The sequence below is a fragment of the Vicugna pacos genome, chromosome 17 (assembly GCF_048564905.1).
Source record: "Vicugna pacos chromosome 17, VicPac4, whole genome shotgun sequence".
In the NCBI taxonomy this organism is placed as follows: domain Eukaryota; kingdom Metazoa; phylum Chordata; class Mammalia; order Artiodactyla; family Camelidae; genus Vicugna; species Vicugna pacos.
In genome coordinates, this window is record NC_133003.1 from 49775995 (window position 1) to 49803232 (window position 27238).

Sequence of the window (27238 nt, forward strand, 5' to 3'; positions counted from 1 at the left end):
GGTGATGATGGTCACATTTGAGGCTGGAGACTCGGCAAAAGGCTCGGCACCCTTGGCCTGGCCTTGGGGGAAGGGGGAGCCCCCATGACATGACTGGACAAGACAGAGACTGGGACAAGACCCTGGAGATGGAACAGACAGAGCCTCCTGGCTCAAGCAGGGCCTCGAGGATGCAGGAGGCGGCTGTTGGCACAGGGTGTGGACATAAGAGGCACTCAATAACTATTTTGTTGAGTGAATGAATCAACAGAAATTGTGGCCTTAAGAGCTCTTTTCCTGGTACGCGACGGGGTTGGGCTTACCTTTCTTGTCTTTCTTCTCTTCCTCCTCACCACCGGCCCCCAGCAGGGTAAAGATAATGCCGGTCTGAGAGTTCACGCCCACGGCGGTCACCACCATCCGTCCAGAGCCCTCCATCACGTGGGTCCCTGGGGAAGGGGATGAAAGCTAAGTTACCACTGCATGGCTCAAGCCCCTGCCCCCGAGGAGTGGAAGAAACCTGGTCCCAGCCAGCTTCCGGCAAGTTGCCTGCTGAGGTCCTTGGGCATCGCCTGTGGTTAAGGTTCAAAGAGTACTTTAAAGATGATTTCACCTTGGGACAGTGCGATGATGGGCCTGGGGCTTAAACACTGCTGAACCTCAGTTCTCAGGACCCCAGACAGCTCAGGCCCACCACCTCCACCCAGTCCTGGAGGGTGCCTTCCTCCCTCCTCCCCCACTCCTCTTGCAGCCTCACGTGCCAAGCAGGGACCACTCTCTCTTTTCCTTATTGATATAACTAGAACCAGACCTCATTCTGCTTAATTTTGCAACTGGCAAAAAAGTGCCAACTAAGCCCTGAACAGGATTGTTTAAAATGGGGACCACCTCCTTTCCAAAGATCGGGGGACAGAAATCAGGGCTCTGGGAACCTGGACAGGAAAGCAATGACATCTTTATCTTCACAAACATAGAAATGAAAGTTAGCATTTCCCCACATTAAGAACGTAGGCAACAAAACCCAGGAGTGCCAGTGGTGCCCACACCATTGCGCACATTGCAAAAATCACAGATTTTTTTTATATCACTTTATAGCTGCTGCAGACACCATTGACGCTTATCCTTCCTTCTTGTATAACGAAGGCGGGTATGGCACTGACCGCTAGATCTTGTTACTCAGTGTGCTAATAAGGAAGCACACGTTACTGTATCACCCACTGATTTTCTTTTATCACTTTAACTATTTCAGTATAATTGGCTTCCTTTGTGATTCAATGTATTTTGTTTTATGCATTATAAAACATCATTCCGAATAGGGGTGGCCCATGATGATCTCAGGATTTCCGAGGGGTTCATGGTGCCAGAAAAGTTAAGAATTTTCCTGAAACTTAGATTTTCAAACTGGATTCTAAAAGGTCTTGGAATTCTTTCAGGGGGCAGGCAGGGGGCCATGGAGGCTGAGGCGGGGGTCTTTGGTCAGAGTGGCCCCACTTTTACTCATCTTTGGGGTTTTTGTGTCAGCTTTTATTTGACAAGAGGACGCTCTGCTTAGTAAAGGACCTAGATAAGTAAAGTTTGGCTTGTCAGGTGCCTGTATTTTCCAGTTTTCATTTTTACGGCTCTGGCTAGAAAGCTCTCAATAACACAGTACATAGCTCGTCCTTCAGCAGAGAGAAATAACCCGGTCCTGCTCGGTGCAGGGTCTCAGGCTGTCCCTGGGCTGTGCAGGAAGAACTATGCTCGGTGCACTCGACAGGTGGCCACGGCCACTGACCCCAACGCTCAGCGGCCCGATGACTGGCTTCTTGAGCTCCTTTTGCTGTTTAGAGTTTTTCCTTCTTTCCCCTCAAGATCGACTGCCGTTTTCTTCCCATTTTCAGGCCAACTTGTCACCAATGTCCTGCTCCCAATCTTCCCATTTGCTTCAGGCTTCAAGTCTAGGTGAACCAACTCGTTACAACTGTATCTAAAACAAGAGTCAAGAGGTTCTGAGTCAAGGCTCGAAGCACCTGCCTTAGAGCAAAGGGATCTATTTTCACTTTTCAAGAGGTTTCTCCTACCCCTTCCCTTTCCTGCCAGGATCTGAGAGCTTGAGATTGTGTGTGTGCATGTGTGTGTGGACATGGGCCTGTATGTGTGGGGGGTTTCAGCCTCTTGGCCTCCAGGATCTTAAAGGGCTTTAGAGACAGATAGATACTCTCCAGTAAGTTCCTCTGAGGCAAGAAAAGGTCAGCCTGTCCATCCATGATGGGTAAAGCAAGTCGTGAAGGCTCCCATAAGGGGCATGAAGCCTGGTGAGCTGGACCAGCACCCAGGTTCTCAGACGGTGAGTTCTTCAGCTGACTCCTTGCCTGTTCCCAGGCTCTTTCGTCCCCGGGTAGGGAACAGTGGGGACCACAGAGTGAGCTCGGACACTGACTCCAGTCCGAGCAGCCCAGGCCTGGTGTTTTTCTATCACAGGCAGACCTTGGAGTCCACCCACCCTACAAGGGGCACAAACTGGGAGAACCTGGCCCAATTATGGGGCTATGGGAATTATAATAACTTGCTGACAAAGTGCTTTCTTGTGCACTGGCTCAGCTCATGTGGGGGCTAGCAGAAGGGGTTGTTAGCTATCAGCAGCATTAGATAAGGAAACTGAGGTCCAGAGACCTCACCTCAGTGGGGTGCGGTCACTGTAGACCTTTAAAGGCGAGGATGAACCCACTTCCCTGCGTTCACAGGGTGTAGACGGCAGTGGCAGTAACCGTTGCTACCTTCTGTAAGACACCTACAGGCATCGTGCTCAGTTCTTCACATGCCGTCATCTCATTAGTCCTCACACTGGCCCATGGTTTACAGAGGAGGAAACTGAGGCTCTGGGACAAGCGGCCTACCCAGGGTCACCAGGTCCTTGTCCTGTTTGTCACATCCTGCTCTTCCCCAGGAAACAAGGCCTCACTCTCTGGTCTCAAACACATTTGTGAAAAAGTTCGCTCTGCCTGGGTGGCGATGGAGAAGCTGCTCCCCAACTCCCCAGCCCTGGGCGGGATGGAAAAAGACACAGGGGGCCAATTTCCACGCAAGATAATCAGACCCCAAATCACCTTCTAATCTAATCACTCCCATCACAGCAGGGAGCTGGCGGCTTTGCACTGGGAGGCAGGGGAGGAGGGAGGAAGGAGGAGGAAGCCAGGGAGGTGGCCTCTGGATACAACACGGGGACACGGGGACACAAGGTGAAGCATAGCATGTCCTCCACCCAGCCTTGATGAGCCTGGGGTGGGGTGGGGGTCCTCCAGCCCCCAGCATTAGATGGGCCAGAGGAGCTGGGGACATCGACCTCCCTCTCTGGTCCTCCCTCTCTCGGTGCCCCAGCAGCTCGCCCAGCCTGGGTCTGACCACTGTCCCCTAGCTGACACCCTCCATAGCTCCCCAGAGTCCAAACGCCTCGGTCAGCACCCTGGATCAGACCTCACCCTTCTTCCGGCCCTTGACCACTGATTCCTGCCCCGGGCCCTCTGTCCTGGAAGCAGCTCAGCTCACTGGGTCTTTCTGTCCAGCTCCCATTCCTTGGCCCATTCCCCACTTTGCTCACACAGTTATGAATGCCCTTCCCTCACCTCTTGTCCAAAATCTCCTCTTTAAGGCTCAGGACAAATGCCTCTCCTCTTAGGGGCATTCACTCCCCTGATTGCCACAAAAGGACCTCACCTCTCTCCTCTGCACCTCCCCCTGCAGTTTCCCCTGGGGGTGCTTCCAGGCCTGGCTTCCCCACTAGACTGTGAGCCCCTTGGGGGCAGGCTCTGAGCATGAGTCTCCTCCCCGCCTCCCGCTGCAGAGGCTTGTAGCTGGAATCCAGCACTACAGGAATTGCTGGCTCTTTTTTGGATTTTCCATGGTGGGGCTGTGTTAGGTGTATCATGGAGAATCCACACACCCTCACTAAGCCACCTTTATGGTTTTACAAAGGGTCAAATTCATCTAACCTAGCCCTCCTCCCACACCTCACTGGGCTGTCCCTCTCCCCTGCCAGGGCCTCAGAGCCTGGCTGCCCCTCCTGCCAGAGGAAGAACAGAGTAGACCAGCAAGTGGGGTGCACTGAGCTCCCCGTGGCAGAGCTAGAGTTTGACAAAATGAAGCTTCTCAGCCCAGAGAGAGCAAAGAGCTGACTGAGGTTGCACAGTGCTCCCAACCCCAGACTGTCACATGCCAGCCCCAGGACCCCCTGCAGAGGGAAGTGCTTAACCCCCAGGGCTGTGGCTCCAGTGGTGGAACCAGGCACACAAGCCATGGGTCTCTGGGTGGGACAGAGGCGAGACCCTTTAGGGTATGGCACCCTCTTCCCCCGGGCCATGCACTGGGCCCCCATGTCCATAGTCCCTTGGGTACCATCCAGTAGCCCCCACCTCCTCCAAGGCTCCATGGGGCTCCTGAGAATACACAGGCATCAGGGGAGGGGGATGTAGTCCATAGAGAGCCCTGGGCTGGGGAGGAGGGGACAGGGGGCCAGTCTGCTGTCTGCTTCTGATTTGCTGTGTGACCCAAGGCCAGCCCTCTCCTCTCTGGACCTCAGTTTCATCTTCTGTAAAATGGGGAGGACTGGCTTATGTCAGCACCTCTCAGCAATGAAGTCTAAGCACTCCAGGTCTCAGGGAGACCACGGTTAGTCCTGGGGAGGGGGGAGGCACCTCCATTAAAAGGCAGCATCTCAGGGAGTTTGGATCTCGGTTTGGATGGGCCAGCAGAGGCCTGAGCAGATAGACTGTCCACGTAGCATTCCCTGCCTGGACCACGGTGTGGCAGAGTCTACCTATGGGCCGTGCTCTGGGGTCCGAGGGGCCCCTGTGGTCCCTGCCCTCCAGGAGCTCACTGTCTGGCTGGGACTGATGGGAGCAGACAGGCACACAGGTCAGCAGCAACACAAGACAGCAGAGGCCCAGAAGCCACGTGGGCCAGCAGGTGGCACAGCGCAGACAGCGGCGGGGAGGCTGGACAGTGTGACAACCGTGGAGCGGCTGGGCTGACGCTCAGGGCTTGTGAAGGGAGAAGCAGCCTGAGCGGAGGGCCGCAGGGGTGGGTCTCTGCGTGGTGCCCAGCAGGGAGCCACTGGAAGTATTCTGGAGGAGGGAAGCTGAGAATTAACATTCGTGGAGGGTCCCCATGTGCCCTGCACTATCCGAGCAGCTCTTCCCACTTGGTGGCCACTATCCCTGGGTGAGATCATCATCGTCACTCGGATCTCCCAGACGGGAAGCAGAGAAGTCACCTCTGCGTTCAGCCTGTGAGGGCAGAGCCGGGGAGGGGGTTGGCTCCAGTCTCCCGTTCTCTCCTTCTTGCCGGGAAGGCTTGTACACAAAGTCAGAGGCAGAGCTGTCTGGGGACATGGCCCCAAGGAGCGAGAGGGAGGCAGGAGAGCGCTGGGAGCTATGTCAGCATCCAGCTCCCATCTGTCCATCTGTCTGCCCATTCATCCATTCATCCATCCACAAAGCAGAGAGGAGCTCGGCCCCAGGAACACTGTTATTCACACCAATGGATGGCCTGTCCTGCCGCACCTGAACCTCCACTCCTTCCCCGTGAAGGTGATCCGAGGGTGGGCTAGAACCTTCCCCACTGCACGCTCAAAGCCCCTCTCTGCCTCAGACTTGCTCCAGGCCTGGTCCAGATGGCATCTTGGGGCCAAAACCTCATGCAGTGGCAAGTGGGGGTGCACTGAGCCCCCGGAGGCAGAGCTAGAGGAGTCGAGTTTTACAAAGTAAAGCTTCTGAGTCCAGAGGGAGCAAACAGCTGACTGAGGTTGCACAGGGCGTGAGGCACAGGGCAGGGCTCGAACCCAGGGCTTCTCACCCTCCCGGTTTTGACTTCCCAAGCCTCTCTTTGGACAGGGAGAGGGGAGACGTCAGACCTCCTAAAAGTTCTTTTCATTGGGGTAGGGATGTACAGAGGGCATGGAGGCCATTTCTGGGGATTGTTACCTGCCTCCGGCATAAGCACCAAGCAAGCCAATGCTCTCGGAGCACTAGACACGGGCAAAGCGTTTCAGCACCTGCCAGCCCGTCCCCCTCACAACAGCCCTGTGTGTAGGTTTTGGCACAGGCGCAACCCCAAGCCCCTCCGCCCACCTGCAGCCTCTCTGGCTCAGAGAGGTTGAGCGATGGCCCAGGGTCACCCAGCTGTGAGCGGTGGAGCCGGGACTGGAACCCGTGCTCTATCCACTACACCCCGCTGCCTCTCGTGGAGAAGAGGCAGGGTAGTGTAATGGAGAGAGCGCGGGCCGAGCGGCGGACTGGGCTTTCCTGCGTCACGGTGAAGTCCTAGGCTCCCAGGTGGCAGTGGCAGAGGCGGCAGGTCGGGCTCCCCATGCCTGGCCTTCCACTCGGTGGGCTGGGTGGGCAGCAGGCCCGAGAGGGTGTGTTGATGTTCCGGGTGACCTCATGCTGTTCATGCTCTGGCTCCAGGGGTGATGGAGGAGGGTGGGGTCCCACAGGGGGCCAAGCCACTGGGCCTCCTGGAGCCAGGCCCTGCTGCCTTTATGGACCGCCCTCACCCCTGCCCACTGGCCCCTGCCCTTTCGCTGCCATATTGACGGTGCCGAGTTGTTGGTTTTCCCATGGAATTTAGTATGAGATGCTTCAAACAGGCCATGCTGCTGGATGATAAAGTCGCAGGGTCCTCAGAGAAGAGCATGTGTATGGGCCTCAGTTTCCCCAAGCTGCAAATCAAGACAAGGCCAGAATTCTCTAGGGATCTGCGAATCTCCCAAAAGGCTGCAAAGTGACAAGCTGGGGGTATTTATTTCTCATAAAAAGGATTGTTGCTTCCGGAGAACTCCTGTGGCTGTTCATGACCCAGGAGGGTTAAAAATCACTGACCTTCTAGGAAAAGCAAAGGAGGCTGACAAGGTGGGACATCTAAACATCAGTGTTGAGCTTCCTGAATTGGTAGCTGTGCTGTGGTTACGCACAAGAATACCTCTTCTTGCGAGACACAGCTGAAGCAGGAAGGGGCTGAGGGCCATCCCATCTGCCTGGCGGTGGGGAGACTGAGGCCCCTGAGAGCAAAGGCGGGATGGCGGCTACAACAGCTGAATCAGAGGCGGGGGCATTCGGACGTTCAGTGCACTATTCTTGCAACTTTCCTGAAAGTTAGAAATTACCTTAGAATACAAAACTAAGAAAAGAAAAAAGGCTGAGGTCAGAGTTTGCACTCCAGGGCCCTCCCATATGTTGCTTGACCCACACAGGCTTTTAAGAAACTGGAATTTCTTGCCAACACTTAAACATTGGGAGATTGCATGTGAAAGTCTGAATTTCTGGTTTCCCTTGCAAAGTGGACATTGCAGCCGCCCTGGTGGCACGTCCGCAGCGGAAGCAGCTGAGCGCTTGGTTTGGTACCCAGCTCCCCCTGCCCGGCCCTGGGGATGTGTGGCCTGCGAGTCCTGCATGTTTCTCTCTGGCTAGGCTGAAGACACCGCAGACATGGGTCTGTGTCCGCCTGCCCGTCCTGGGGACAAGCTCTAGGCCTTTAGGATTTCCTCTGTTCCCCAAGCACTGGAGACATGAGTCTTTCTGAAGGCTCGTCTTCCCGTATTTGCCAGACTGGGAGACTGAGCTACTGAGGGGCAGAGATCACAGCGGGAGCCGATGCAGGGCAGGGACCCAGGGGTGCTACCTCCAAAGGCCGTGTTCGTTCTACACCACCCAGCATCTCACATCTGTGCCATTCGCAAAGGACAGACATATCCATCCATGCATGTGGTCCCCACAACAGCGCTGTGGGAGACTCGAACATGGAGGCTCAGAGAAGAAGGGACCTGTCCAGGGTCACAGGCCAGGCATGGCTGGGCCACCTAACCCAGAACCAAGTGTTCTTTGCCTACCTCCAAGCAGAGGCCGTGGGCCAGATGCCACGCAGGGGTTTCTGAACTACCATGAGGACCCCGCAGGTGCCCCCAGCCTGGTCCCTCTGTGCTTCCAGAGGGTCATCTGACTGGAAGGCCCAGTAAGGCCTCCGGTGCAGGGAAAGGGTCCTAGGTGTCTGGTCACATGCAGAAACGAGTGTCCACTGGCAGTGACGCAGCGTTCAGAGCACTGGGGAAGACAGCAATCGAGGGGGACCCCCTGGAGGAGGCAGGCTCATGCAGGCTGAAGGTGGGGAGGAGCTGGATCGTGGAGAGTTGGGTCCAGCCCGGAAAGGGGAAAGGGGACACATTCGAGATGAAGGGAGAGGGGAGAAATGGACACTTCAACCCATGAGCTGAGGTTACTCTCCCATTTTACAAGGGAGGAAATGGAGGCTCAGAAAGGATGAGAAGTTTGTCCAGGGTCTCCGAGCCAATGGAAGGCAGAGCTGGGATTTGAATCCAGGCCTATTTCCCTTCCAAGTCCAGGCTCCAACTGAAGAGCAGGGAGGGAACCAGCCTGTTGGGGGCATCCCTCTGGCAGCACTGTGCTAAGTAGGGGCCTCACCCACATCCTACACCAGGACATTGCTACTGTCCTCACAGGTAAACCAGGGCTCAGAGAAGTGAAGCGACTTGCTTGAGGCCACACAGCGCATTCATTCCAGAGCCCGGATCTGGCTCAGCCCAGCCCAACTCCCGCTTTTTCCATAACACAGTGCAGCCTCTCTCCTCACACTGACAGAAACAGCATCTGAGCCCTAAGATGTGCAGGGCCTGGGGTGGGGCTGGGCTGACCTCCCGACAGCCTCAGGCTCAGGCTCCCACCTCCTTGGACCAGCCAAGGATGGGAGGGGCCCATAAAAGTGAGACCTGTTAGATCTCTTTGCATGGCAGGACTAGGGATGGGTTTTGCCCTTTATTTTATTTGACATAGTTGGCACAGTGTACAACTCCATCAGCACGATGAGGCTGTGCCCGCATGGGCCAGGCATACTGATGTCACAGGCTAACATGGGGGTCAGTGTGGGGTTGCCAGCCAAAAGGCAGGGGTGGTCAGGGAAGACTTCATGGAGGAGGTGGGGCCTGAGTAAATGGGCAGGAGTTAAATGTGCATGAGGGAAAGAGAAGGCTGTCTGGGAGGAGGAATTGGCCTCAGCAGAGGTAGGGCAGAGGGAAGGAAACAGGTGGGTCTGCAGCAGAGGAACAAGGGGAGGATAGGTGTGGTGAACCTGTGACTCTCATGGCGGGGAGGGGCACTGAATGCAGTGTCCATTCAGTGCTTAGGCCTACTTGACAACGCCCCCACCCACAGCCTGTCCACCCTGCTCACATACAATCAGTGACGGGGAACTCACTCCCATACAGGCAGCTTCTTTTGTCCTAGATGGTTGACTGTTACAGAATTCTTCTCTTTCCAATTAGATTGCTTTCCATGGGGCTGACTATGCCCTTTTCTCACTATCTTTCCCCCAGGAGCCTGGGCTAAGCCACTGACCTCTGGAACCCTATGCAATTGTGTTTCTGAATGTTAGCATCACAGGTCATGGTCAAGTCACACTTTCTTCAGTCTAGTTCACCCTGCACTCACTCTGGCCATCTTTGTGGGTTCTGATTCTTGCTTTCTTATTGCCACCTTCCCTGGGCTTGTGGTCTCTGTGAACTCGATGGGCAAATTTTCCATACTGCAAAAGAACGGTGGTCCAGGGAAGGCTGCTAGGAACCTTCCACCAGATTGCCAGTAAGCCAAGAGTCAGCACAAACTTGCTGAAACCCCCTGGCCCCGGCACGTCTTTCTCCACTTTGTCCACAGAGACACCACGGGAGACCTCGGCCCCTGTGTCCTGACATCCAGAGGCCCAGGGTCCACTCCATTTGCCTAGGCTTCCAGCCAGATGCACGTGTCGAGACTAAAGCAGTTGGTTCGACTTGGGCTGGTCGGCTGACTTCCCATCCATCTCCATCCTGTCACTGTTTTCCAGGGTCTCCACACCTGTGGCCCATCTCCTTGGCTGGTTGGTGATGCCTTGGGTCAGTGATTCTGAACATTTTCTCTCCCCAGCCTTCTTCCAGGGAAATATCCCTTTTCTCCTTCTCCAAACTGTCTGGAAACTTCGTCCCTCATCTACTCAGGCCTAGCACCTTCCCTCAACTTCCGGTGATCCCGACGACCCACCTGATCACTTCTGAGCATGCTCGCCTTGCTGACAACCACTTCAGCCCAGAAGTCAGAACCAGGGCCACAGGGCAATGGCCATTTACTGAGCTCTCACATAAGCTCTAAGTTCCAAGAGAGCATTTGAGGCTTTCTATGATCACTCGGTCAGACCCCCAGGCCTTTGCACTTGCTGTCCCTCTGCTGGGAATGCTCGAGGACGTTTGCTGAGCACTGCTGGACAATAAGGCCTTTCTAATGTCCCTGTGTGTGTGTGTAGGGGGTGTATTTCCCTGGCTGGTGCCTTACCTCTGCAGGGTCTCCCCTCTTTTCTTGTCCCCTGCAGCAGTCAGACTAAGATCTTAAAAATGTAAACATGATCAGCTTACTGCTTAAAACCATTCCAGAGAATCCTCATCACACTCAGAAAATTCACAAACTCCTGACCATGGCACAAAAGTCCTGACATCTGACCCCTCCAATTTGCTCACAGTCCTGCCTCAGGGCCTTTGCACTTGCTATTCCCACTGCCTGGTGTACTCTTCCCCTGGAAAGTTGCAAGTCCATCTCCTTATCATTCACACCTCAGCTCACACATGGCCTCTCCCACCTCCCCAACCAACTACAGTACATTGCTCTCCTTTATTTTTGTCATTCAGCTATCAGCCTCTGGAATTTCACAACGTCTGTCTCTCCTCACTATACTATAATCCCCTCAAGGCTGGGGCCTCATTTGCCCTAGCCCCCAGCTCAGTGCCTGGCACACATAAGTGTCTAAAACAATTGTCACCTGACTGATTCTTTTTCGTTCCTAATGAGAACAGGCTTCATTGTTTGACCTCTCAGAAAATCAGCTCTTTAGAAGGTAAGTTTCATGGGGGCAGGAATTATTGTCAATTTTATGCACTGTGCGAGCCTGAGGGTCTGGAGCTGAGTGCACAGATGGCTCAATGTACATTTCCTGGGGAAAAGGGAAGGTGTTCTCGTCTGGGGCCAGAGGCAAGGACCAAAGTCTCAGAGCCCTTCCAGCCTCATGAAGGAGACATGGGCACCACCCTGGCATGGGGGCAGGATCCAGGAATGGGAGTGAGCCCACTGTTGGGCCGCAGCTCACCTGACAGCAGCATGGGGTCCTTGTCCACAGACTTGCGCACCTGGTCAGACTCCCCCGTCAGGGAGCTCTCATCAATCTTGAGGTCATTGCCCTGGATGAAGAGGCCATCGGCAGGGAGGAGGTCGCCTGGTGGGAGGAAGGGCGAGGGGTCAGTCGGCATGGCCTCAGGTGGCTGTAGAGGCTGGAACATTCCCTTCAAGACATGATTACAAGGGAAGGTTCGCCCTTGGGAACTGGCTGCCTAGAGCTCCCAGGGTGTAGGAACCGAGATGGCGCCCGTCATAGGCCAATAGGTCCCACAACCAACCTAGCTCGAGTGGGCATGTCCTTCAGTTTATAAAGTGCTTCTCTTGGCATGGCATGGATTTGGGGCCCAGTTTTCTCAGTGATTAATTCTTCTTGGGTCTCAACTATGGTTTGGGGAAATTCTTTTAGAAGGAACTCATCTGTCTTGACTAGACTGAGGAGACCCCAAGACAGGCATATTATCAGAGGAAACCAAGACCCCCTGCAGCTGAGTGAGGAGGGATCCTCTAAGCTTTCTCCCATTTTCTGCCTCTACTTACCTAGGGAATATCTCATCTAAACTCCCTTTGGCGCAAGCCTGCCCACTTTCTCCATGACAGCATCATGGGTCTAGAATGTCCGCTCACCCATGGCCACTCCCTCTAACACCTTCTCTAGCCCAATAACCATCTTTCAACAGCCAAATCAGAGATGGGAAATGGATTTCATCTCATAAATCCATTCTGAGTGTTAGTGGTCCTTAGAGTGCTGTGTTGAGAAGGCTACTGAGGATGCATCTAGGCTTTAAGCTGAGATTGATTAGTAATGTCTGCTATGGGTAGACATTTGGAGAGTGGAGGTACTCGTGCAACGTATTTGCCATTTCTGATTTAAATGGATTCTGGAATTCTACCTCCAGAAAGGAGCATTCTCCCTCTCCAAGGACCTCAGAAGACATCTTGGCTTGGGGTCAGACTTCAGGGACCGACTCCTTGCCTTGGGCCAGTCTTTCTGGGTCTGCCTGGCCCGCCCCACCTCTGCCCAGACTCCAGGTCTAGCATGTGGCTCTGTGGTTGGGACACTTACCATATTTGACCTGGGCGATGTCCCCAACCACGATCTCAGCCACAGGGATCTGGACAACCTGGCCAGCCCGGACCACGGTGAACTTCTGCTCCTGCTCGATGCGGCTCTGCAGGCCCCGGAACTGTTTCTCTTTGCTCCAGTCATTGAAGGCTGTGACCAGGACCACACAGATGACCGAGAGGAGGATGGCGGCCCCCTCGATCCAGCCCGCCTCCGCCTCCCCTTCATCCTCTGCCCCGCCCTGCGCCGTGGCACATCCTGTAGGGAGCAGAAGGAAAAGCAGGCGGGGTGGGTCAGCCAGGCGGAAGGGGCCTCGTGGCAATCAGTAGTGCACGTGCTTTCGGGTCTAAAATGCACTTTTGCTGATGTCCTTTCCTTCGTTCTTCCAGAAACTGCGAGGCAGGTCTCTAGGCTGGTTCGGGAGCCACAGCACTGGACCTGCCCTCCAGCAAGCAGGTCTGAATCCCATGTTGCTCCTCTACGATCCTGGGTAAGTCACTGCCCTCCCTGGGCTGTGGTGCCCTCATCTGCAGAGTGGGGGTCACCGAGAACTCCTTCTAGGCTCAAGAAGAGGAAAATAAAAGCCCCAGCCAGTGCTTAGCACACAAGAGGTTCTTACTCAGCCCTTGTTGGATTTGAGTGCCAACTACACAGTAAGGATGCTGACATACTGAGCCACTTGTCTGACCTACAGTGACCCTCCACCCCACACCCTCATACCACTGAACCTCAGGGTCTGGACTCCTACATTGCTTGAGGCCTGCCAGACCTACCATGTAAAAAAGAAAAAAGAGAAAGAAAGAAACACCAGACACATTTGATGCAAAGACTTCAGACTTTAAGGCAGTGCTGCCCACACAGTGGCTCTACACATTCTGTCGAGAGGTATTATCCCCATTAACAGGTGAGAAAACTGAGGCCCAGAGAGGTAAGAGCCACAGCTAGACTAGCAGAGGCCCTTTCTTCCACTGGGTGGGAGGTGGGGGAGTGGAAAATGACCTTCTCCATGAACAGCGACCATGAGCAGCGCCTGACCATCCACTCCCAGAAAAACTCTGAGTGGCCCCCTTCTACTGAGGCCGGGCAAGGGATTGGGCCATTTGCAAGGATCCTCAAGCTGGCTGAGAGAAGAGAAGCAGTTCAGAGAGGGATGGCAACTCACCCAAGGTCACACAGCAGATCTGGAGTTTGAATCCAGACCTGGAATCTGACACTGGACTGGCCTACCCACTGCCCCCCAGCCCAGTGGCCCCCTCTGCCACATGCTGGCCTCACTGGGAAAGTAGAAGATGTTGCCAAAGACTCATGGCTGACTGTCTAGAAGTCTAATTCAGGCCCAAGAAAGAGAGATCAGTAGTTTCAAGAATTCCCAGCAGGACCCTCTGGGAAACCAGGGGTCGAAATCAACATGACCAGAGGCCCAGTGGCACCAGAGAAGGTTTCCCAGCTCCCAGCTTCTGGGAAGGTCAAGGTTTCGCTGGTAGGCCCAAACTCAGGACAATATAGAGTCACTGTAGGTCGGTGACATGTGCCACTAGGAAGTTCTAATCTTTTGCTGAACCATCTTTCCCTGCGGCTAATAAACAAGTACACCACCATATGGGGTTCTCAAAGACACTTTTCTTTGGGAACTTTAGAGTTTTCCAATAATTTTAAAACTCTGGACCAGCCTTCAGTGGTGATGATAATCATGATCATGGTAATGATAAGTGACATTGGGCCAGCTTTGAGTTCAAATCCCCGCTGAGTGCCCGGAGCTACCTACTTAATCACTGTGCCCCGGTTTTCTCACAGGCAAAATGGGGAGAGTGACAGGTGCTTCCTCCTAGGTGCTTGAGAGGACTAGGGGAGCCTTTCTGTAAAGCAGCCATCACAGTGGGCACACAGCAAATACCCAGAGAAAGCTGCGGCTTCCTGGCCAGCGTGTGATGTCATTATTGCATCTGTGTTTCACAGGCAGCCTGAATGGAGCCTCGAGCCCCACGTTTCAGAGGGGGTCCTCTGAACTGGACTTCAGAACCACGTGAAGACAGGAGGAGGGGAACTAGGTGCCCCTTTGTACTGCAAATGACACCAGCGAAATCCACTAAACTGGGAAACACAGGCGAAATCCTTGCTAAACAGAAGCCCAGTACATGGAGATGCATTCTCTTGGACTTTAGGGGAGTGATTCAAGATACAGAGCCCAGTGCTTCACCTTACAGGACTTCTGTTAAACCGTGCCCCTGCTACATGCTCTCTTAGTGAGAATGTTGTTCTTTCCCTGTTGTGTGCTTCATCAGCGGGCACCCCATTAGTTCCTAGAACATTAAGGACATTTAGAGACAGCCTTGGACAATGGAAAGCCTGTGGGTTCTGGAATTGGAAGGACCTAGCTTCAAATTCAGGCTCTGCTGTGTGATTTTGGATAAGTGACTTGGCCTCTCTGAGCCTTGGTTTGGATAGCTATAAAGTGGGATGACTCTAGGGACTTTGTGAGCCCAGGGCTTAGTGAGGGCCTAGCCGATGGTGAGCACATGATAAACACTGGTCCTCTCCTCCTTTTCATGAGCTGCTCTCCTTGGACGGGCTTCTGGGAGCCAAGAGCATGGTAACTGAGTGGGTCTGCACCCTGTTCCCTTGATTCCCAGCCCTGCCTGCTGCCCTTGCTGATTCGATACCAAGGAATCCTCACTTGGCCAGCAAAAGCCCATTAGTTTTGATCTCCTTTTGAGAACTGTCTGATGATGACATGGTGCCTTGGAATGGCCAGAAGGTAGGAGTGCAGATTGCTTCAGCCACCAGGAACACTAGACCCTGACAACAACCCCTGCTGGGCTGGCGCAGTTAGGGGAAAGAGACGAGGAAAGGGAAGGAAGAGGAGTGTGGGGAGGCCCTGCTGAGGTCTCCTCTGGGGCCCCCTTACACTGGAGCAGGGACAGGATCTGCAGGTTGTGACCATAGGGCCTGGGGAAACTGCAGCTGCCCTCCCTGGACCCAGGATTTCTAGGGTGTGGCTGCTCACTCTATGTGTGACCTTGGAGAACCCACTTGGCCTCTCTGGGTTTCCCTCTACTTGCTCGTCAGTGAAATGGGGAAAACACTTTCTAAGTGGTTACCAGGGTCTGGCATCGAATAAGAACTTTCATAACTGGTCAAGCCACAAACGTTTTCTAAGCACCTACTGTGTGCCTGTCACTCTGTTGTCACTCTGGCATGTCTATGTGTCTGTCACTCTAGGGGAGCTGTCATGTGCAGGAAGTTGGGAGCACAGGGTATGCCAATCCCAGAGCTGCCACAAATGTGCTGTGTGACCTCCAAAAAGTGTCTAGAGGTCTCTGAGCCAAGAAAGCAAACAGGGAAGGACTATGTGTTCTGCAAGGCAGTCTGGCGCTTGTTAGTCCATCAGCATTGCTTTATACCTAAATGATGAAGTGAGTCTGACTTGGCAGGGGGTGGTCCTGGCAACATGGAAGGTAGAGAGCTCCGAGCCCAGGCCGAGGCCTGGGTGTTGGGGAGGAGTAAGTAGAATCACAAAGTGCAGGATCTTTACTCTCTGGGACTCGAGTGTGCATAGCTGCCCTCACCATCCCAAAGTGGGGCCTGAGCTAGTGTCGCAGCTGGAAGAAAGGAGGGACAGTGGAGAGAACCAGAAGACTTGGGTTTAACATCCAGCCCTAGTGCCTGCAAGCTGTGTGACCTTAGGCAAATCTTTCCCCTCTCTGGGCCTCAGTTCCCACCTCTCTAAGACAGAGATGATCCCAGGCATCTGTCTGCTGGGAGCCTGATCCGTGCTCCCACCACACGTCCTCTACCACCTGCCCTCTGAATTCTAATCTTGCACTAAGTTGGGTCACCTGAGGTTACTTATGCTGGTGGCAATGACTCAACCCAGTCCCTCTCTGAGGAAATGTAGCCTAGGGACAGGAGCGAGGCCTCGGACGCCAGAACACCTCGGTCTGAGTCATGGTTCTGCCGCTTCCTAGAGCCTGTCCCAGCAAGTCATTTACCATCACAGGGCCTCAGTTTCCTGGGTAGTAACAGTGCCTGCCCACAGGGCTGTTATGAGGGTCAAGTAAGGATCAAACGAACTTTTACGCTAAAAGCTCCCAGCTAGCGGTGGCTCTAAAAATAGTACGAATTACCCTTCTTATTATGCTTTTATGTTGTACCCTTAGCTTTGTTCAAGGCTTATGCAAGTAGCCATGTACCTCTTCTACATTTTCCATAAAACTTCTGCAAAGAAGGCTGCCTTCTATGTATCCCTTAAAACATCCTATGTCAAAGTTCATCCCAGAATTCACTGTCAGGGGACATGCTCTTCCTAAACAACTACCCTTCCTCCTTGTTGATAACTTGAGCTGTGCAAATCATCCTAATTCCCTTTCTGCCTTGGCTGCCAGGAAGTTCAAACTCAAACTTATATCTCAATCTTGGTGACAAATTTATTTGCTTCCATTCCTTTTCTGTCTGGCTTTCTGTTTGACCTCATCTTGTGAGATGGGTCTTCTGATGTCTTGAAACCCTCTTTGGAAAAAGGTCATGCAGATAAAAGAAATCAACTAGTAATATTATGTATAAAATCGAGGGAGTTGGCCTGATAGATGTGGTTATCCTGTTTCTCAGGAAACAGGCTTGGGACTGGGAGGGACAACAGCTGTTGAAGGAACCTCGGAGACTGCCTCCTCATTTGGGAAAATGAGTCCCTAAGGGTTATTTCTTACATGTTCTTCGCTTTTTATTTGCAGTGACCCTAGTAGGATTATGTATTTTTGCAGCACATTCATTAGGAAATGTCTAATTATCATTAATAAAAAGAAAAATGTTTTTAATATCCTACTAATGAAAATCAGATTATAAAAATCTAACAACAAAATGATGCATCTTATGTGATCCCACATGTCCCATGGTATGTGTGTGTATATATCTGCCTGCCATTCTGTCTGTCTGTCTATCTATCTACCTATCTATGTGTATATGTGTAAAATGATACAGGTTTAAGAGACTTTGTTGTCATAAAGGATCATCATTCATCATTGAGCTAGTGAAGCCCTAATGCTTGGCAGATGTTCGGTTTCTGGAATGAAAGGCTGAGTGGAGGCTGAGGTTTCCCATTAGGAAGAGTGGGTTTGCTCCAGAACCCTCCCTGGGTGAGTGGGACAGTCCTTCGTCCGCCCACATGGCAGAGTCCCCAGTCAGAACCCAGGACAGATTTCAGGGTCCGTCTTAGGGAAAGTGGATTCAGCATCAGCCCCGCAAGGGTGTGCCTTACACTGAACCAAGCCCGGGATGGGGACGTGAAAGGGGAAGGGAGGGGCAGGGGATGAGAGTCCTTCTCCCGCAAGGCATGATGGGTGAGATCCCAGGTAGGTACAGAGGAAAGGACACCCAGGGCGGCTGCACCCGTGGAGTTCAGCACCTCCAGGTGCCCTCTTTGTGCCGGACTGTCCATGTACCCCTTCATCACCTCCTCGTGATAACCCTCCAACGTGAGGTCCCTTGCCCTGTTTTGCAGATGAGTTTCTTGAGGCTCAGAGAAGGAAAGTGACTCGCTTAAGGGCACACAGCTGGGAAGCGACGGAGCCAGAATTCTAACCCAGGGAGGGGTGGACTCACTTCAGAAACTGTGTCTTCACTCACTTTATTGTCCTTCTACACTCAGAGAGAGGTGGGTAGCTGGGGAGGGGAGACATTTTTCTTGAGGCAAAACTTCCCTTCCTGGGGGGAGGATATAGCTGAGTGGTAGAGTGCACGCTTAGCATGCACGGGGTCCTGAGTCCAATCCTCAGTACTTCCGTTAAGATAAACAAATAAATAAACCTAATTACTATCTCCCGCCCCCCCCAAACAAACAAACAACTTCCCTTCCTGATCCTCTAGGACAGAGGCTGGCAAACCTTCTCTGTAAAAGGCCTGAAAGTGACTGTTTCAGGCTTTGTGGGTCTTGCTGTCTTTGGCACAGTGGCACAACCCTGCGACTGTGGTAGGAAAGCAGCCCCAGACAGCATGGAAAGAAATGGGGGTTTCCCAAAGAGACTGCATTTTTGGATGATGAAACACAAATTTTCATATAATGGTCACACATCACGAAATAATATTTTTCTGATTTTCTTTCAATTACTTAAAAATGTAAAAACCAGTCTTAGCTCACGGGCCATATAAAAACAGGAAGGGAGCCCGATTTGGCCGGTGGACCGACGTTTGCAATCCCTGCTCTAGAATATCAGGTGCACCGAGCTCTGACGTCACCAGGGACTTTTTCATAGTTGCAGGCCTGGAGCAGTGAGTGACTTCGGGACCCTGAGGAGAAGCCCAGCGCTGGTGCTGAAACAGGGCCCCTCAGAGGCTGGAGCATCCAGAGGAACATGAGAGGGACCTCGGTGAACGGGGCTGACGTACTGTCAGGTCAGAGCATGGGTGCAGCCCGTGGGGGAGAGATTCGAGGGGTCTGTCCTCAGATGTGAGAGTGGGAAGCCCTCCGAGAGCAGCTTGGACAGAAGTTTGGGGTCACCCTCACCTGGGCTCCATCTGGCAGAACCAGAACCTCTGAGGAGGCAGGCCCGGGCAGCGATGTTTTTAACAAGCCCCACTGCAAAACCTGGGGACTCTTTCTTAGCTGGGTGACCTTGAGCATGTTAACGCACTTCTCTGTGCCTTAGTTTCCTCGTCTTTAAAATGGACATAATCACGGCCCCTACGTCATGGGGTTGTCAGGGGGATGGCACCTCAGCCCAGAGTTGGCACACTGTCAGTGCCCAGTAAACACTCTCTCTAATATGACCATTGTTGGCCCTATCCCTGCATTTCACACATGGGAAAACCGGGGTCGGGTGCTCTCAGCCCAGGTCCGGCTCAGCCACCCGTTGGCTGTGGGTGACGCTCTGCCCCTTGGGCCTTAGTTTCCTCCCCTGGAGGGAGCCGTGGCCCAAGCCCCCAGCACACTCTGGTGTAGCCCGGCACGCACGTTGTAGGCCGGGGGTGGGGGTCCCAGGACCCCTGTCTTACCTTCATTGCTCTCGCCGGGCGGGTGGTAGAAGGAAAGCCCCAGGGAGATGATGGCCGCGATTTCTAGGATGATCAGCGTCACGTCTTGCAGCGCCTCCCACACGAGCTGCAGGAAGGTTTTTGGCTTCTTTGGAGGTATAAAATTTTGCCCAAAAATCTGCTTTCTCTTTTCCAGGTCTGGAGCAGTGCCTGGCAAACCTGTGGACAGAGGGCAGAGAGGTTGGACCGTGGGACCCAGGAGAGACACACAGGTTCTGGGAATCGTCCTAAGAGGGGCGGCCATATGGCGAAGGGTGGAGAGAAGAGAGGAGAGCGGGGAAAAAAAAAGCAGGAGACTGGCAGCCTCCAACCCAGAGCCCGGCACCCAGTGCTCACTTCAGCCCAGAGCATCTCCTGAACAGCACCACAGTGTGCTGGGGCTGGAGGACTGGAACATTCTGCTGTTACAGTCGTGGGGGCCGCACGGGCTAATATCACACCGTAGATAACCTATCACATCACAGGTTCTAGAAGTCCAGTAGTCTGTCATTCATTTGCTCATCCATCCATCCATCCATCCATTCATTCATTCAGCCTGTGTTTCTCCAGCCTCCACTGCGGGGCCCAGTGCAGGTACTGGGTACCGGGGAGAGTCCCGAGAAGGGAATGGAATAAGGAAGAACAAATCTGACTCCATATTAGATCTGTTTCTTTTACTTTCAGCTTTGTATTCTATTGCTTGAGTTAAGAATGCTGCTGACAGCCTGAAATATACAGGCGAGCCCGTTCTCAAGGCTCTCTGGCCTTTAAGCGTATATAACACCTTTCCATTCACATGGAGATGAAAGGTTGCAGAATAGAGAATAACATTTGCCTTACTGCAAGTTTACAGGAACATCAAGACCAGGCCTACGGACAGCTGCGAAAACAAAGCCTCAGCACATCCCATCCAGGGTCTGATCTGCACCAAGGAGCTTGCAACAACCAGCCACCTCCTCTGCCCTCTTTGAGGATAAAAGAAACCTGAATTCTAACTCGAGGGCGATGGTTTTCTTTGGACTTTGGTCCTCCATCTTCTCAGTCTGCCAGCTTTCTGAATAAAGTCGTTATTCCTTGCCTCAACACCTCAACTCCTGATTTACTGGCCTGTTGTGAGGAGAGTGGAACGAGTTTGCACTCGGTAACCAGAAGAGCCTTGCGCTCATGGATGCAGGAGCTCAGTGGTCCTGGGAGTCCCGCAGTCTATGGTTCAGGGGTGCAGGGAGATGGGCATGCCCCTTGTCTGGGTTCTAGGTGCTGTGCCTCTTCTGATACTGACAGCGAGACGTACATCTATAGCATCCAGGAGCCAGACTGGGTGAGACCTTGTGGGAGAGCCTGAGGACGGCCCATTCCCAAGGAGACCCCACCCCCACCATGCCTGCCAGTGCGGGTAAGCACTGGAGATTTGGTGTCCTGTGCGGTGAGAGTGAGGAAGCCCGAGCTGGGTTATGCCCATTTTATAGATGGGGAGACCGAGGCCTTCAAAAGACCCAGCTCCTGGGACCTGAGAACCCAGGCCAGCCCTGTTCTAAGCACATGGAAATGTTGCCCCCACCCTCCTGGGCTGGGGTGGCATCTAGGATCTCCGTATACAGAGCAGGCAGGCATGACATAGTGTGATCCAGGGGCTGTGAGGAGGTTCTTCCTTTGTCCAATTCTACCCACAGCCAAAGTCTGAAGTTCTTCCATTTGGGATTCCTTCCTTTAACTAAAAGCTCCAATTCTTTTAGCTTCCCTGAGAGGGGGAAGCCATCATCAGTCCTGGACACCATAGTGTGAATGAGTTTCAGGTTTTTCCCTGGGAGTGAGTTTTGATGAAGGTAAGAAGGGAGAATTCAAGAGGGTGGTGGGCCTGTGAGGAGAGGGTGAGGCACAGTCACACTGGCCTGTTAGAGCAGTCTGCTGTACCTTGGCCAGCCAGTTCTTTTCTATGAACCTCAGTTTCCCCATCTTGACAACAGGAGAGTTCAATAGAATTAGTGGGCCCTGACCATCCCAAGGTTTTCAAGGGCCACAGGCCCCGAAGTGGTCCTGCTGGGTCTGTTCACATTCTGGGGCTCCTCATAAGGTCTGGAGTAAATAAAGCCTTCCCTAAGAAGAATCTTGGCGAGGATGGGGCCAGCCCACCTCCCAGGCCCCTCCTATTGAGTCAAAGAGAGGGGAGTCTCAGAATCTCCTGAGAGTCTGTGATTCGAACATTCTGGAATCTACAGTGCGACCAGTTGAAAATGTGGGTGTTCTCCAGGTCAGGGGGTCTGGTCATGGCTTAGGGGTTCTGTCTTCTGGGGATTCACAGGCTCAACATTGGGTCTTGGGACAGAGCACAGGGCAGAGGTTGCAAATCTGAATAGGTGCGGGCCAGGCAGGTTTTGTGAATGAGCAGGGTAGGTGAGTGGGAGGCAACAGGGAGTGGTGGGGACTGGGGCAAAGTGAAGAATCTCAGCCCTTCCCAAGGGGGCAGGTATTTCTCAGCTTCTGTGGGGGAATGTGGCCCAGTGTGGCATATTCTCCAGTTTTCTAAGAGAAGCTGGACATCTGGAGTTTGATGTAAAATTACTCCATTAAAAACATTCCAGGGCCAAATACAATATATCCATAAGCTGGATTTGGTCCTAGATGGCTAATTTGAGACCCCTGAGGCTATAGATTGGGAAAGGGGAAAGGGGCTGCAGGAATGAAGGATTAGAACAGAACAGCCTCTCTGTCCCTTCCTCCCCTCTCCTGAGCTGCTACCTGCCTAGCACCAGGCCCTGCCCTGCTCCCCACAGGCTTCTGTAAGCCACCCTCCCACCTTTTTCCCAGGAATAATAGCTCATAAAATAAAAATGCTTGTGTGTTTTGCAACAGTCAATCCCATGGTGGAAACTGCGAGGCAGTTTCACCACCAAAAACACCCCAGGATATAAACCCAAGATGGGAACCTCAGGCATAGGAATTCATGGGGCTGCTGAGACAGCAGATGGTGGCCGTGACGTCTTGCTCACCCAGAACTCAGGCAGCGCTTGGAGTCAGATGCCATGGGTTCAAATCCCAGCTCTGAGTGACTCTGGGTGAGTGATTTCATGGCTCAGTGCCTCAGTTTCCCCTTCTGTAAAACATGGGCCCACTTCACGGGCTGGGGCCGGCTGTCTCATATAAGGGTCACCAGGTCAGGATATTGGGTTATATCATCCAGTCTTAGGTGGTGGGGGTAATTAATCACGACCTCCTGGAGGAGGAAGACTTTGGACAGACGGGATTTCAACAGATGGAGAGGAGGGCAGTCAAGGTGAGGTCGGGCAGAATGGAAGGGCCGTGTGATTGCAGATCAGCTGCTTCTCTCTGGGTCTCAGTTTCCCCACATGTGACATGAAGGATGGGCCTGGCTGAAGGCCGGGGACCAGTGACCCTGATGCCTTATATCCAAAGACAGCAGTTTTGAAGACCTACAGGTGGGACAGCCCTCCTGGTCCAGCCCCACCTTCACGCCCTTCCCAGGAGTGGAAACTCATAGTCTGCTCGCCTTCTGGCTGAAAAAGAACATGCCTATTTTGGGAGCAGAAACAACCCAGGCTGGTGTGAGAGATAAATGGTGTCAGAGATTCAATTAAGATTAAAGGGCATCTCGCCATTTAGTAGATGAAAAATTAAAATACTGTGTCAAATATCACTGGACACAGCCAGCGAGGCCCTGAAAATTCAGAAACACACATGCCAGGGAATTGATGTCACATGCTGTATAGGGCTGCATGTTTTCAAATATGAGTTTCTTTTTGTACAAGAGGCAGAGAACCGAGCACTGGGCGAGGAGTCAAGGTTTGTGGATGAATTTGGACCGGTTGTTTCATCTCCTGGGAACTCAGTTTTCTCATCAATAAAATGGGAGCAAAATAACCCTGAGGCTGCAGTGAGCCTGGTGAGACATATCCAGAGCTCTCTATCAACTGCAGAGGCGAGATAAGTGGATCTTCACAGTGAAAACTACCCCAGCGCGTGGCCAAAGTCTACTGGAGTCAGAATTTGTGTTCTATTAATTATGTAAAAGGAGAGAGCCGCATGCAGAGTGCGGGGACTTTGGTTGCACAGGAATTATTTGTTGTCAGGTGTGGGCACATGCAGGTGTGTGGCATGAGGCTGTATGTCAGGTGGCGGCGGGGGGGAATCCATGTGCCGGAAGCCTGTCAGAGGCTAGGCAGAGCGGGCAGCTCACAACCACTGCTGGGATGTTTTTAGGAATTCACGATGTTCAAGACAAAACAATGAACAGGAGGAAGGATCTAAGCATGAGCCTTGCCTGAAGCTACTTCCCAGCTGGGACCTCAGGCAGGTGACTTCCCCGCTCTGGGCCTTAGTTTCCGCGTGTGCAGCTTGGGGTTAATGATGGCGCCTGCCTCACAGCCCACTGTGCAGGGGACGCGCATGTAGGGTGCGTGGGCCGGTGTCTGCACGTGCTGGGGGCTTGATACGTTACTGAGCTACCCCCAGGGCATTAGCTCCTAACTTGGTTGTACTTCGTGCTCATCAGAAAGCTTCTTCCTGAAAGCCTTCCTTGATTTACTCAGTAAGAGCAATCCATCCTCTTCTCCTTCCCTGATAACATCTGTCATTCACTAACCCATTGATCAGACATCTCTTTGGTGCCAGGTTTTGGCCCTGGGTGGCTAGGTCAAACGTCGAGTGAGACCCACCCTTGGCTACCACTGTCTTCTGGACGCGGACTCCACCCTACCCTACAAGTGGCTGCTTGTGCCTGTGCACAGCAGGCCCTCAGGAAACCTCACCCCCTCACCTGCCTCACTGGGGACCAGGCGTGCTGTGGATGCTCAGGCCGCCCAGAGGCCCCTGAACATGTGGGTGGCCGTGTGTCACCTGTAAGAGCCACTTAGCAAACTTGGGCTCGACAACGCCTCTTTGGGAAAACCGCACGTGCTGTGGGCTTCCCTGTGATGCTGGCATGAATGTGCATGGCCACCGCCCTGGCTGGTTTCTCGGGAACACATGGATGCAGTGCCACTGTGCACATGTGGGCGTGGCACAGCATAGGGCCAGCCGCTTGTGAACACCCACAGACACTATGTCCCTCTAGCCACCGAGACACACATGGATATAAATTTCTGCACTAAGTCCCCTTTTTGTCTTTTTTCACCAAGTCTGGCTGAGTTACCACCCTATTTCCACTGTAGGAATTCTTAGATTCATGACACCTCTCAGCTCATGGCTCCAGAATTTCTATGTGGGCAGGGACGTGGGTATTGTGGGGAGGGTGGGAGTGGGTGGTGGGGATCTGGTTGAAAGCCAGCGGCTTATCTAGAAGCTGTGAAGATATCAATTATCTGTATAGAATGGGAGGTGAAGGCCCTGAATAGGGTTGCCAGATAAAATACAAGAGTCCCAGTTAAATTTGAATTTCAGATAAACAGCAAGTAATTTTTTAGTATAAGTTATGTTCCTTATAATACTGGGGACATACTAATAAAAATTTTTTATCTGGAATTCAAATTTAACTAGATATTCTGTATTTTTCTTTGTTAAATCTGGCAACCCTACACTAAAGCCTCCCAGTACCCTCCCCTGGGCTCCCCTATTGTTGGAGCAGGACAAGTCCTGTAACCAGGCTCATCCTCCCATTTGACAGGTGGGAACATTGAGGTTCAGAGATGGGGAAGTGACAAGGCCCAGACACAGCAATTTGGCTGCAGAACCAAGGGTGAACTCCTGACTCCTGGCCTAGGCCCTTTACACCAAGGGAGGGGGCTCTCATCTTTTCAAACGAGCAGTGAGTGAGCTTTGAAAAACTGAGCCTTATCGCACATACAAAATTAGGGACATTTCATATTCTCTCTCTGTCAATGTCATTGAAGACATTTGATTCAGACTGTCCTGAGGTGACCTCCGAGAGCCTTTATCTCATCCCCTTGGAAAAAGGGAGGCCAGAAAAACCATTTTTCTCTTTTCCTTCCAAGGGGTCTTGATGGTTGAATGGAGACATCCAAGATATCATCACATCACATCACATTCCAGAAGGGGGCGCTCTGCAGAGTGGCTGCCTGAAGCCTCAGGGCTGCTTTTAGAAGCAGAGGGACCAAGTTCGTCTCAATCCTGCCACTTACTGAGAACTTGAGCAGGGGGCAAGTTCCAAAACTGGAATCTCAGTTTCCTCATCTGCAAATTGGGGCAAAGGGACAACCCTCTGCTCTGTCTGCAGGGGTGAAGATGAAAGGAGGGTCAACACGGAAGTAGGTGCCCAGAACCCGGGCAGAAATCCCTTTGAACTCAAATGCCACCCCCACACGGCACTGCCCGCAGTGGCGGAGTATTTATGTCTTTTCATTGTTCTGTGACCTTAAGCGGCCCCCTTAGTGATGCAGGGCCACCCCTCTCCCCATTCCCTCTACTCTGCTGGGGCTGCAAACAGAGGGCCACTAAATGCACACGTATGTGCTCTTAGGTAATCTTCACTTTACCCAGGTGCCTTGCCTTCACTTCTCCTGGCCATTCTATAAGATGGAGATGAGAAACTCTGTTTCATCGATGGAAAAGCTGAGGCTCAGAGAGGTCAAGTGACTTGCTCAGGGTCACACAGGCTAAAGCTGGGATTTGAACACAGATGACAGATCTTTGAGGCCCCACAGCTGTACTCTTTCCACATCGTGCCAGGATGCCTTTTTCAGGACCGAAAAGCTGACAACTCCACCATTCCCCTTGTTTTCAAGACAGCCTTTAGCTATAAACAGAGACTTGGCAATAGACAAGAGTGAGCTCCCGGGGATGCCAAGCACCTGAGGAAAACGGGAAAATTTAGTCATCAGGCTGGGTGTTGCTAAATATTTGTGTTGTCACTGTGGTGTGGGTTCCTCCATTAGCATAAATAAAAGTCTTATATTTTGAAAGGAAAAAAAAAACCCAAAGCCCTTCAAAAGCAACAACATTTATAGAAACGTGTATTTCCATCTTTGGAAAGTGAGTGGGCTAAATCAACTGTGGTGCACCCTGTCCATAAAATACAATGCAACAGTGTAAAAAAGATTCGATCCATTTATATGTACTAATATAGAAGGCTCTCCGAGACAAACTGAGTGAAAAAAGCAAGTTGCAGTGCAATGTGTATAGTTTGATTCCATTTATGTAAAACAGAAAACTCAACAAAACCATAGTTTGTATTTTCTATGGGTACATATATATGTAAATGTGTAGCAAAAGGTCTGTAAGGATCTGCTCCAAGCCCATGACGGTGGAACGTCTAGGGAGGAAAAGGGCACTTTGATTGGTTACAGTGGTTGGGATGCTAGCTTTGCCTGAAATACTTTGATTTAACCAGGAGAATATATTCATGTTTTACTTGAATGACTCGAAGTTTAATTTAAAGGGCGAATCAATATGTACTGGAAATATTACAGGTTTACTTCTGCAAATCTCTGGACGTGAACTTGGGGACAAATATTCTGGGGTTAAAACCTTGGCTTCATCACTTACTACCCGTGTGTACTTCCACCCAAAGAAATACTTAACTACTTAACTCAGATTTGACCACTCCTCTTCACCTCCTGCACTTAGCCCAGGATGACCTCAGTAGCCATCTCCTTGCTGCCACCCTCAAGCTGTTCTCCACTTAGTGGTCAGAGGGATGTTTTAAAAGTGTGAAGTGCACTGTGTGAATGTCAGGCCCTTGCTGAAGATGCTCCAAGAAAAGCCATTTTCCTGGCCAAGATCTGGAAGGCCCTGTGTAGTGTGGCTCCTGCTTTCTTCTGAAATCTTATCTTCCCCTTCCCCACCATTATTCTCCAGCGCCACCAGCCTCTTTAGTGTGGCTTCAACACAAATGCTCTCCTGCCACAGGGCCTTTGCACACGCTGTTCCCTCTGCCTGGAATGCTCTTTCCCCCATTTACACTTAACTGGGCTGAACCTGTCTCTCTTCCCCCCAGGTTGGACTCCTTTTTGAATGTTTTCGTAGCTTACTGAACATTCCTTTCATTTAAGTTATTTTAACAACTAATCATGTAATTGGTTTTTCTTAGTGTTGGACCCGCCTG

The 27238-nt window shown here is 52.3% G+C and overlaps 1 protein-coding gene across 5 annotated transcripts in view; it reads right to left on the reverse strand.

Annotated features, from left to right (window-relative positions):
- Positions 1-27238, reverse strand: part of ATP2B2 (ATPase plasma membrane Ca2+ transporting 2) — a 331142-nt gene that overhangs the window by 53425 nt on the left and 250479 nt on the right. For all 5 annotated transcript variants that reach the window (XM_072941850.1, XM_072941854.1, XM_072941851.1 and 2 more), the window contains 4 exons: positions 19207-19404; positions 12223-12480; positions 11131-11256; positions 303-428 (listed from right to left, as the gene is read on the reverse strand). In XM_072941850.1, coding sequence (XP_072797951.1) covers positions 303-428; positions 11131-11256; positions 12223-12480; positions 19207-19404 — 708 coding nt within the window. The remainder of the gene's footprint in view (positions 1-302; positions 429-11130; positions 11257-12222; positions 12481-19206; positions 19405-27238) is intronic.